Raw genomic sequence first — 13,367 nt, 5'->3', positions numbered from 1 at the left:
AGTTCATCAGTTTCCAGCACCATGTGCTAGACCGCGTTCTTTGCAGTGTCATGAACAATGAGCTCAATGGGTTGACTAAATCACCAAACATTGAGTATTTCTTTGTGCAGGATTTGATGAGCAATTACGATAAATTGAAAGCAGCCTTCAGCGACGGTAAAACTGAGATTAAGGAAACAGGAAAGATGACAAGAAGTTTCTCTACCACCTCACTCGTGTCTTCCGTCACTAAACTAAGAGGAATGAGATCCCTTTCGTGAAGTTCAAACAGATCCCAGACGTCAGCAATGCACGCTGGAACTCTCGTGCCATTCTAGCCCTTCTTGCGTTTATTCTGATGCCGGAATCTTGATCAGGTTGCGTAAAATCTGTTCATTCATTTCTTACTCATGGGCTGAACATTGGTTTAGCAGTCAATTGTTACGCGTTTGAAGATTTTGAAGAACTATTTGAAGCTCTGGATGACTACCCAAAAGCGCTCAATTGCTTGAAAACCTACTGAAAACAGATGAATCTCCAATCAATATTGTCTAAAGCATCCGCGATGCTCTGTGATTAGACTGTAAGGACTTCAAAACTTGGGGCACCTATAAAAAATAAAAAAATAAAAAAAAGTGCTGCGAGCGTGCCATCAAAGTTATGCAAGAACTGCACGACTCCGCCGCAACAAGGACAACCTTCCACTGAGATTTATACTCTCTAATGACATTATCGTGAATATTTGACTTCCTTGTTCATTTGATGATCCTATATAATGTTGTTTGCATGTGACTACTGCTTGTGTTCAATTATGTATCGGCTTACAGTGACTTCAAAGATTTGGCCAAAAAGCTAATAAATAAAATTCTTAAAATCATTTTATGCGTGAAGTTTTTTTATCAAATCGCCTTAAATGTAATATTTTATTTAATCTTAAATGAAAGCTCATCAAATTATAATACAGGGAAACAAGGTTGTATAAAAGTCATTATCCTAATATATATATATATATATATATATATATATATATATATATATATATATATATATATATATATATATATATATATATATATATATATATATATATATATATCCCTAATATACATATAAACAAAAGTTGTACATGTATAATAAATGTACATATAAAAAAAAAAATTATATTCTTCAAATAATATCACTTACCACTGCTATGCATGATTCAACTGTTTATGAGAAGGTAATCTTGAGTAACATTTATGAAGAACAAATAATATTATGACATCTACTTATGTAGTTATTAAGTTTTAATATTTAAAGAACTGTGAAAAAGAAATGACTTTATTCCAATAATTACTATTTTTTGTAATTAAAACTCCAATTTGTCTGCTTATGGCAGCAGTTTAAGTGTCCGTAAGGATGTCTAAACCAAGTCATTACAAAAACATTTGTATGTATGACCATCGACAAAAAACATGGGCCGGAAGAAAAGCTGGGATCTCCTTCTGTTTATACAGTTACAATCCCAACACAATTATTATTGTATGATCAAGGTTATGCAATAGTTGTTGCAGGAGTCATATATTAGGACCTTTACACAACTGTTAGTTATTCTTTTAAAAAATAGTATTAATTTTCAAAAATATTAGGGAAGAAATTACGTGAAAGTAATGAGAGTTTTATGAAAACAACAGGTGCTATCAAGTTTATTCTTTTAAAATTTTTTTATGCTCACTTTTATACCTTTTTTATTTTTGTCGCAAAGATTTTTTTGTCATAAAAATTAAGTTTACGTACGTGCTCACATTAAATTTCGGGAAAATCAAACATGTTAGTCCTACTTGGTACATTGTTAAAAGGATAATATTTTTTATATATGTTAGTTCACGACAAGTTAACTAGCTTACATAAAAAGTTTATTTTTTTCTTTAAAAACATAAGATCGAGCGCAACCTCTGGGTCAAGCTTGAGGGGTGGGTGTGTTGTACCTCCCTAAGATAGTAAAACTTTAACTTATTGTTAGAAGGAAATTTTCAAATGGAGGAAAGCACAAAAACAAAAACAAAATAAAAACCTTTAAAAAACAGTATACATTAAAACAAAAGAACAAAAGGCATCAAACCATCATTTTTTGTTCTTATAACAATAAAACTGTTTTTAATTGAGCTTAGTTTTTGATGTCGAGATCAGGATCAGTAGGTTTTTAAAAGAATTTATAACTGACGCTAAGACCCTTCTAAGTAACTTTTGTAATTTTTTGGAACTCCACTCCTTTCTAGAGAATAAAATAAGGGCAAATTTGATTGCTGTATAAAGATACAACCTTATAAAGCAATCAAATTTTTTTTTGTGAAGGTTGAACCCTTCACAAAATGAGAAATTGTATTTTTTGTTTGTTTTGAGATTAGTAATAATGGGTAGCCACCTCAAAGCCCATTGGATAAGGACTGGTAGAACTGGTGTTTATACTTTTTTATAAGTTGGTATATTTGTCATCACTCAGTGAGATCTGACCGGTAAAGATAGAAACTATTGTGGTGGTGCCGGTAACTTTTAGAATTATATCTGAAAAATTATTATGTAAGTAGCTAAAACACCAAAGAGCGTTTAATTGGCTCTTTACTTACAGAGAAATCTTTTTCTAATATAACATACTAAAACAGAGTATTTTGAATAATTTTATTTTTTAAACATATAAAAATAACGGTGTTACAAAAAATATTATTCATGAAAAAATAAATTAAACAAAATACACGATTTAATTTTAAATTGATTTAAATACGAGTGGTGTTGCGTGGTATTATACTGCAATATAAAAAAGTTTTACAATTTGAAGATGCAACGATTCCTTTTATCAACAAACCAATTACAATTAATTTACCAATAGCCTCTTTAACTAATAATATTATTATGTAGTTACGTACAAATGAGGTTTTCTGAAAACCTTTTAATGTGTTCTTAAAAACCACATTAAACTCATTTAAAGACTTTATGGATAACCAATAATATAATGATGTCTTTAACAATTACATTATTATTACATCTTAAAACTTATTATATTGTGGTATAAACAAAAGCATACTTAAGTACCAAAATTAAGTATGTTTTTGCTTATCACATTAGAATGTTTAGAAAAAGATTGAAACAACCACTTTATTTGGCAAGGATGTAAACTTTTCAAAATCATAAATTTTGGACACAAAAAAACTAGCGCATGAGTTTTAAAACCTGTCAACTTAAATTTAGTGTAAGAAAATAAAATTAATAAAAACTACCAGCTAGTTACCCTCACATTTGGAGGTGGGATGGTAAATGTTTTAGGGTATTTTTGTATCCAGGCTCTTATCACCACAATTTTTATTTCTTTATCTACTTATAAATCGTTTCTATGCTACAGCTCGGGAAATAGGTATATTACACAGCGGCGTAGCAAACTATATTTTGTCATTAGACATACGTGGCCAAGGTGTCCAATTTCAGTTTCTCTAATAACTTTTCTAAAAAAAACAAAAAATAACTCTTTAAATATATCTTTGGGCTCCTAAACCTTGCGGCTCTTGGTTCAGTTGCTTGTGGGACCGTAAATTTTGCTTATACTGGCCTTGCGGTAGCTAGGCCACTGATACTACACGCAGATAAAGATGTTAGCGTGAAAAGTTCTAAATTTTTCATGCTCATATAAACCGTAGTTGTTTAAACCAAGAATTTTAGAGTCAAAGGATATTCTTGAGCAGGTGGACTTTTTTTGTATCATAGTGGCAAAAAATCTTTACAAAAATAAAGCGTCCTCTTAAAAAGTTTGAGGCTCCTTAAACTTCAGGGCATGGTGTTATAGCCCCCATAATTCAAGACAGGTTTAAACTTTCTCTCCTTAAATTTTAAATAATAATTGCATTTACGCAAAAAACTTGTAAAAAAGAACTAACAGTTATGCCAATTATTTTCTTTTCAAATAATCTACCCTTTCTTAGTCTCCCATGGGTATATGCGCTTTCTGCTGAATGCCTTATTTTAGCTTTGTCTAAATTCCAGACCTTTCGAATGGTTGGCCAGAGAGTGAATATTTTTGAGACGGTTTGATTCAGAGCATGGTTATTAAAGCTAAAACTATCATGGACCGGAACTAGAGAGGGTTTTAATTATGGGCGGAAACCATTTATTGATATTTTCAAACCGTAAAGTTTAAAAATGTTCCCTGAAAATTTCCTACTTCCCTGTAAAATAGAAGAAATACCTAAATGTTAGTTCCTTAAAGTTTTACTTTTTTGCATTACTTTTGTACAAGATCCTGTCAAAATTGTTGTAAAATATAAGTAAACTTATTTACTTACTAAAGTAAGTAAATATATAAATTACTTTTAATTTACTTTGCAAATTATATAAAATGTAAACTTATGTAATTTAAATTTTATTTCATATAATTTATTTTTAATAAAGATTTGTTGTTACTGTTGAAATAAAAATTCCGACTTAAATAATATTATTTTATTTGTTAATTCAATTTACATTTGGTAGCATATTACTTTTACGTAATTTACTTTCATATACAAGTTACTTTTTAATATAATTTTTTTAATTAGTTCTTTTATAGGTAAATGTAAATTACAGTTTGAGGAACTTTTATATTATGTAATGTAGTTTTCAAAAGTAATTAATTTTTAAATGTAAAAGTAAACAGCTTTTTCATGTGATTAATATTATTAACTTCACTCATTAGTACTACTCGATAACTCATTAGTAATTTTTTTCTTCTTCATAACTTTAAAGTTCAAACTTTGAAAGCTAATGACAAATGTTAAGTTCAAAAGATTCAACTTTTAAACATTAAGTTTAAATTGAAATATAAAAATAAATGAAAGTTATTATTTACATTAATTTGTATTTTAAATTTTTGTAATATATTAAATTTGTTCAACATAGAATACACTGCGTTTCAGTAAGTGCCTAAGTGAATTACATATTCTGCACTGTGTAGTCAAACGAGAAGTCTTTATCGTATATTTAGTACTATTTACTTTGGTTTCGGTAGATCACTACTTATTAAAAAAAAAACATTTTAAAAATAGTGGGGAAGGTTTGCATTCATACGGCTCTTGTTTTAAATGAAACCAATCAACCAGCCCTAGCAACAACCACCGAGTGGTCATCAATTTTTTAAATATAAAAACGCTAAAATTAGTAGAGTCGCGTATTTACAGTAAAAGCAACGAACGCGCATTGTTTAACATATTTTAATAGTCATCATTGTAAATCATTTTCCAATATTTTTTTTATTAAGGAACAAGCCTTAACAATACATGATAAAATGAATTTCTTTGGGGAAAAGGTTAGCGTATTATCATTTTCACTTTTTACCACACCCTTATTTCGTACAAATATTTATTATCTACCTACTGTTTATTTTATTTTTTTACTTCGGCTTTTTTTTTTAATTTTTTTAAAAAGCAAAAATCAGAATAGGATTATCGTAAAAACACCCAGTTCTAAAAATTTTGCATTTGCAAACAATCATTTTGCATTTATGTCGTAAAGAAAAACATTTTTTTTTCTTAAATTGTGAAGTTCAGAAGTTCCTTAGCATTTCTGAGGTACTCCTTAGGTTATTAAAAAAGAAAGAAAGGATTGCCTAACAAGAACATCTACCAAGATGGATTTAAATTGAGGTACATAAGATTTGTTGATTTGTTGAAACAACACCAATAATAATTTGTTTTCCAACAAAAATACTACATTGGTAATATAAAAGAGAGCAGTATATACACTGGAGAGTTTATTCTTATATAACGTCAGAAAGTAACTGTGAAAATAGCAAAACAAACAAAAGATAAATCTTATTTAACCCTGTTTAAGAATGGATGGGTTTTGACCTCAAGATTTAGTATAGATAAATGTTACGTGAGAGTTGAATGAAGCAAAAAAAAGAGAAAGAATTCAAAGTTTTTTGAAAACATAATACTAGGTATATAAATTGAAATTAATCAAATTCTAGGTTCTTATATATTATTAGAAAGAGCTTTAATTCTATATTTAAAAATTGAAAATGATCAAAATAAAACAATTCTACAAAAAATTATGATGTTTTGAGTACTGATTTGCGAAATGTTGATTTGTTGCAGAAACTGTGATCAAAATAAAGTTTTAAAAAGCTAAAGTCAATATAACTTGTCAATTCTCATCTAAATGTTCATAATTGTTCGGATAGATATAAGAGTAACCTATAAATTTATATTGGCTTCTAGCTATCAGGCATTTTTGTCAGGTTTGTGTTTTGGAGTTATAGAGTTGAGAGAGGGTTATAACCACTATTAAGTAGCCTCCTCATCTGTAGTGGCCTTCTTGGCCTTGAAGAGGTGAATAACAAAAAAAAAACAAAAAAGCAAAAATGAATATTTGCTTTTAAAGAAAATAAAAGCAAATAGCTAATAATTTGCTTTTAGTATACAGTTACTAATGTTTTTGTTAAGTTATGTTATAATATGTTAATTATATTAATATTATGTTTGGAAAAAGTAAAATAATGAGGAATAAAAAATGGAGACTTTTCTAAACATCTAAGCAATTTTAATAAAAAAACTTTAAAACAATTACATTTAGTAAGTGGCTAAACTAACATTACCTTATTTGTATATCTTTGCAAGATGTAAAAAAAATTAAAGAATACTTAATCAATAAACTAATTTCTTTCTTTTAAATTTCTAAAAATATAAGCTGTTTTAAGATGTTGAAAATAAAAAATATAAACTAACATGTTTTAAGATGTTGAAAAAAAACATAAGTTACATATGTTTAAAGATATTAATAAAAATATATGTAAATACAATTAGTGGCATTACTCTGCATATTATTTAGTGGAATGTGAAGAAAAATTTTGATGTTTATCATTCATGCATTATAATAGAGTTATAAAAATACCTTTAAATATCAAAATTCTCTATCTTTAACACTAAATAGTGCTGTTAAATTTTTTTGTTTAATGACTAACTTTTATTTGTTAATAGCAAAATATTAAATTTTGTTATAAATTTATTTAAACTGGCCCCTAATACATCTTTAATCTAGTATGTGTAATGTGTTATGTTTGGATGTTTGTCAAATGATGATAATTTATTTTAAAACTCCGGAATTTCTTCTTCATTTGAATTTGAATGATCATAAGTTCTGAATCTCATTTATGGTAATAAGAGTAAATAAATGTACAAAACACTACCTATACAAAAATCTAACCTCAATCATGGCATAGAATTTTACCACAATTATCGGTTCCATAAAAGACATATTTCTGCATACTTAATTATACTTAGTTCAGATAAAATGCTATTGAATCTGTTTATATTAAATGATAAATTATTTATATGGTATTTTCAGACTAAGCCTTCATTTATATTAATTTATAATATGGTTTAAAAATATATTAAAGCCTAAGAAAATAGTTACAAACATGAATATAAAATATTTAATTTTCAACAATATATGAAGAGCTTAATTTAAAACCACATATTTTAAGTTAATATAAACCATGCATTTGCTCTACGCTTATGAATAACTAAATCAGTAATTAAACTGTTCTTCCTTTCTAAATAATTTCAATCTTTATTTGGTTTCGAATTCTTTCACAAAATGAACATGCATCTGATTTAGGAGAACTAAACCCTAAATTAAAGTTGATTATAAAAATTTTTTGGAAAAATTCATGTCACTGGTAGATTAGGTTCCTTTTCTGCATTCAATTTCCATACTGTTTTAATACTTTTAAGCTCTGATAAAGTTTTAACCAAGATTTATATATATATATATATATATATATATATATATATATATATATATATATATATATATATATATATATATATATATATATATATATATATATATATATATGTATACATATATATGTATACATATATATATGTATATATATAAATATATATATATATATATATATATATATATATATATATATATATATATATATATATATATGTATATATATATATATATATATATATATATATATATATATATATATATATATATATATATATATATATATATATATATATATATATAAACCGAATCATACAAATTTATCTTGTATATATATAAGATAAAGTTGTATGATTCTGTTTATATAAAACTTTTAATATTCATAATATAAAAATACACTACTTGCCTTTCAACTTGTTTTCTTTTCCTTGCGCAACCCTTAGTAAGCCAGCGGCTTGCTTTTTCTCCAACAGCTATAAAACCTTGAGTAATTTCAGTCATTTCTTATCTATGTGAATATTAAATAAACTTGAAGTGCCAACAAAAACTGCGCTAATTTTAAAATAAAAACTCCTTTTATTGGTTGCTAAAAAATCATTTGATTCGCTGCGGACTTAATACGTTTTGAAACTGTAACCCTGTTTGACTTAGCGTGTTTTGAAAATGTTGTGATATTTTATCTAAATATTTTTAGGACCTAGAGTCTTTTATTAGATCTAATATTTAAATAGATTATAGATTTCAGTATCTAGAATGTAGAAATATAATTAACTCAATTTTTTTATTTTTGTGACTTAGCGCGTTCTGCAGATGGGCTCCTCATACATTGTTTTGAATGCATTTTATATAAGTTTTTTTTATCAATAAAAACGAATTTAGGAGAATTTAAATTTTAATAACTTTAAAAAAATGAGTATATATATAAATATATATCTTTATTAGGGTGGTCCTTAAACAACTTTTTTTTAAAATGGTTACTCCCATCCTCTAAATGTGTTTATTATAAAAAAATAATACTAGAATCAAAAAATTTTTGAAAAGAAAATAATTTTAGGGGTAGCATGATTATTGATGATTTTTGGCAAACATCAGATGTTTCCCAATAATTATCAAAAAAATAGTTCTTCAAAAGTATATCATGTTGGGTATCAAAAGAAGCAAATTTTTTTTTTTAGAATTCACTGCGTAGAAAATGACATTTTTAAACTAAAAGCTAAAAATAAGCATTTTCACAAAAAAATTTTATTATAATTTTTTATTTCTCCCAATGTTTTTTTATAAAATGATGGTTATTTTTAAAAATTTTATATTATTTCACTTCTTTTGAGACCCAACATAATATACTTTTAGAGAACTTTTGTTTTGATAATTATAGAGACCTGTCTGATGTTTAAAGGTCTTGAGCTACCCCTAAAAATTTCTTTTTTTTCAAAAATTTTTTAATTCTAGGAATATTTTATTATATATAACACATTTAGAGGGTGGGAGCAAACGTTTAAAAAAAAGTTGTTTTAAGGACCACCCTAATCCTAGTCAAAAGTCTCACCCTAATCATTGTCAAAAGAAACTTATGGTAAAAAAAAGAAAGTCTTTTTTAACAATATTTAAATGACATCAACAATTAAGTGACATTTTAATGTTATTTAAAAGTTAAAAGAATTAAAATAATGCGGAAGTGCATTAAGTTTTCTAGTTTAAAAAAAAACAAACAATAATGACTAGAAAATTTTTTTTTAATTTTGTTTTTTTATTGTTTTATAATATTTTTAAAATTTGCGAGGAGTGTTACATTGACTGACAAATAGATAAAACATGTGAGGAGTGTTGCTTTTTTATTGTAAAACATGAGTGTAGTGTTGCTTCATCGACTATGTTATAGTCTACTGCTACAAGGGAGTGCTGCTACATTGATTATGTTATAGCCTACTGCTACAAGGAAGTACTCCTACATTGAGTGAGGGTTTGGTTTGGGCAAGCAATCTATCATTTTTGAAGAACTTTATTCAAGTTTTCAAACCTTTTCCGGTCTGGTTTATTAGCATTCTCCTTAAAATTACAGTTAATGGAAAAAACTTTTCTGTATATATATATATGTATATATATATATGTATATATATATATATATATATATATATATATATATATATATATATATATATATATATATATATATATATATATATATATATATATATATATATATATAACCCCTAACTGGTTGTCAAAAAGTTTTTCCCTATTTTGTTGACAAAAACTAAAAATTAAAATGCAAGACCGGAATTTTTTTTTTATTACTTGATACACTGCCTGCCCCAACCAAACCCTCAGTCGATGTAGCAGCACTCCATTGTGAGTCAGACTATTTGTCAGTCGATATAGCAGCACTCTGTTGCAAGTCAGGCTATTTGTCAGTCAATGTAGCAGCACTTCGTTGCGAGTCAAGCTATAAGATAGTCAATGTTGCAACACTGTGCATGATTTACAGTAAAGAAAATAAAAATAAAAACATTGTTTATATTATTAAAAACATTCAGAAAGATTTAAAAACATTCAAAATGTTTTTAAAAACATTCTGGTCAATTAAATTTGCGTTTTTGCGGTTTTTTTAAAAAACAATGAATTTGTAATTAAATTAATGGTTTTTACTTTCTGACAGCATGGAGATGTTGGACGAAAGTCAAAAGTAATTAAAACTGACGTATTTGTTGGCATAATAATCATTTTTTTCCTTCCGTACTCCCAAATGCAACAATCTATATATATATATATATATATATATATATATATATATATATATATATATATATATATATATATATATATATATATATATATATATATATATATATATATATATATATATATATAGAACCCTTAGATGTTGTCCGAAAGTTTTTTCCATATTTTGTTGACAAAAAGTAAAAATTAAAATGCAAGACCGGAATTTTTTTTTTTTAATAATGATAGACTGCCTGCCCCAACCAAACCCTCAGTCGATAAATCAGCACTCCCTTGCGAGTCAGGCTATTTGTCAGTCGATGTAGCAGCACTCCCTTGCGAGTCAGGCTATTTGTCAGTCGATGTAGCAGCACTCCCTTGCGAGTCAGGCTATAAGATAGTCGATGTAGCAACACTCCGCGCATGATTTACAGTTAAAAAAAACAAAAATAAAAACATTTTATTAAAAAAAATAAAATTAAAACATTGTTTATATTGTTAAAAACATTCAGAATATACATATATATATATATATATATATATATATATATATATATATATATATATATATATATATATATATATATATATATATATATATAATACATATATACGCTAAACAAAAGTATCTCTGATTTACTCAAGCAAGAATAATCTAAGAGATATGTCATTTTATTTTTTAAAGTAATTACTAGGAACACATATTTTTATGTAAAAATACGTTAAAAGAAATATTTTGTCTTATTAAAATAATACTGTATTGAAAGCTTACATACCAAAGAAATAAATTAGAAAGTTTTATGGTTTCTTTATAGCATTTTTTCTTAAAATAAAAAAAGTTAATTGCTTAGTAGAATTTATTTAGTATTTATTTGTTTTATTAACTTATTGTTTAGAATTTATTAGATTTAAAAATGTTTATTGAGTTAATCTAGTTTATTTAGTTCAATTTTATTTTATTTTAAAGAAAATAACAAAATACACAAGCTTTGAAGATTCTAAAGTTGCAGATTAAACCAATGTTTTTGAATATTTTAAAATATAATCACATTTTTTATATTAATTACAACAAATTATATCTAAAATAAAACGACACTGAAATTTATTGTTTTATTTTAGATCTAAGGGAAATAAAGGTTTTTCACGACAAAAAATCCTAATACCCTGTGGTGAAAAGATATCAAGATTGTCTTAGAAAATAGTGTGTTAACAAGAAAATAGTGTGTTAACAAGAAAGTAGTGTGTTAACAAGAAAATAGTGTGTTAACAAGAAAGTAGTGTGTTAACAAGAAAGTAGTGTGTTAATGAAGAAATAATGTGTCAACAAGAAAATAGTGTTTTAACAAGAAAATAGTGCGTTAACAAGAAAATAGTTAAAAAGTGTTAAAGAGATTAATAGTTAAAACTATTAAACATCTTACCTCTGTATTGATCCGATCAGCAATATGTAAAACCTCTGTGTTGATCCGATGAAAGTCAGTCTCTGTTATCAGATGAAAGGAAAATCTTCATGCAGGGTGGGGTACTTCAAGTGCTTTTATTCCAAAAACAGTTCTAGCTATTATAAAAGCAAAAGCGAGACCCAAATATTGATATGAAAAATGTTTGTAATAATTTGTATATATTAAAACTTATTATCAGTTTGTTAAATACTTTTTATTCGTCTATAAAATTTCTTTTATAAAAATAAATTTTTGGAGTACTTAAATCACAAGAAAGAAAAAAAAATCGTTGACTTCAAAACTTGTGTATGAAAAAAATTGGTGGTAGCCATAATAAACTGTCACATGACTGTATATAAAGAAAGATTACAAACTTAATGTTACTTAAGATTACAAACTAATTGTTATAATTAAGATTACAAACTAAATGTTACATACTTTTTTGTGATGCTGTTGTACAAATTACTGTTATTCAAGCTGACAAAAATTTTTGTATAAATAAAAATGGTACCTTCTTTTTTTTTCTTTTTTTTTTTTTTGTTGTGACTATTTGTTGTTAGACTGAAGATTTTCTTTACAGGTGATGAAAATAATTTTAAATAAAAGAGTATATTTGTGACACTTTATGAATCCCTGTAATAAATGCTCTTAAAACAGCCTCTTAGCCAATGAAGTATTTCTTTTTTCATTAGGGTTCATCATGTATGAATAGAAAGTTGTCTATTACACATATTAAAGTTAAAATATTACTAAAATATTTTTTTTTATATTTTAAAAGTTGTCTACTAATCATAACTAGTCTTTAGTTGCAATCATTTACTTTTTTAATTTCTAATTGCAATTGATTATTTTAATTATTTGATTAAGATTTTACTTAATTACAGAAAAAATGTCCTTATTTTACCTGGGGATGTGCTGATGAATTTACATATCGACTTCAAAGAAGCTTGTATTGTGGTAAAGAAAATGACTTTTGTGATTCTTCATCTTTGCCATTGACTGGTTTGTGTATTTTTTAAATAAAAATAACATATTTTTAATTACAATATATATATAATATAAACCAATTTTTATTTCAACTTTGAACAATATTGAATGACATAAAAAGCATGATTTATTTCTATGCTTTTAATCCGCAACAGAAAAACTGTGAAACAAAGAAATTAAGTAATCTAGTATGGTAGATTGGAGGTAAGAAATGTTATTAAGAAAACCTGTTGTTTTACAAATAGAAAAGAATTTGCCAAGTTTATTTCTGAAAATGTTTATGTTAACACTTGCTCATTTTTATTTGCACTCCAGTCAACTGCCACACAGAAAAAATTATGCAAATTTACAACTCGGTGACTACAGTGACCTGAAATCACCAAAGTTCTTGACTTGATTGATAATCTTAAATTTATTTGTTGATAATTTTATTTTTAGCTATGATGATGATGGTCTAATTCCAACCAATAAGAATAAATTATGTGTTTTTAGCTGATG

General features: G+C 26.1%; 2 protein-coding genes across 3 annotated transcripts in view; both read left to right on the top strand.

Annotated features, from left to right (window-relative positions):
* LOC100209942 (sulfotransferase 1B1) overlaps positions 1-13,367 on the top strand; it is a 95,942-nt gene that overhangs the window by 21,623 nt on the left and 60,952 nt on the right. The window lies entirely within an intron of this gene.
* LOC100209443 (protein CNPPD1) overlaps positions 5,127-13,367 on the top strand; it is a 37,585-nt gene continuing 29,344 nt past the window's right edge. The window contains exons 1-2 of the mRNA XM_065799905.1: positions 5,127-5,284; positions 12,767-12,884. Coding sequence (XP_065655977.1) covers positions 5,264-5,284; positions 12,767-12,884 — 139 coding nt within the window. The 5' untranslated portion in view covers positions 5,127-5,263. The remainder of the gene's footprint in view (positions 5,285-12,766; positions 12,885-13,367) is intronic.

The sequence above is a fragment of the Hydra vulgaris genome, chromosome 06 (assembly GCF_038396675.1).
Source record: "Hydra vulgaris chromosome 06, alternate assembly HydraT2T_AEP".
In the NCBI taxonomy this organism is placed as follows: Eukaryota; Metazoa; Cnidaria; class Hydrozoa; order Anthoathecata; family Hydridae; genus Hydra; species Hydra vulgaris.
Note: the sequence above shows the minus strand (reverse complement) of the source record. Positions and strands in the feature narration are given on the sequence as shown.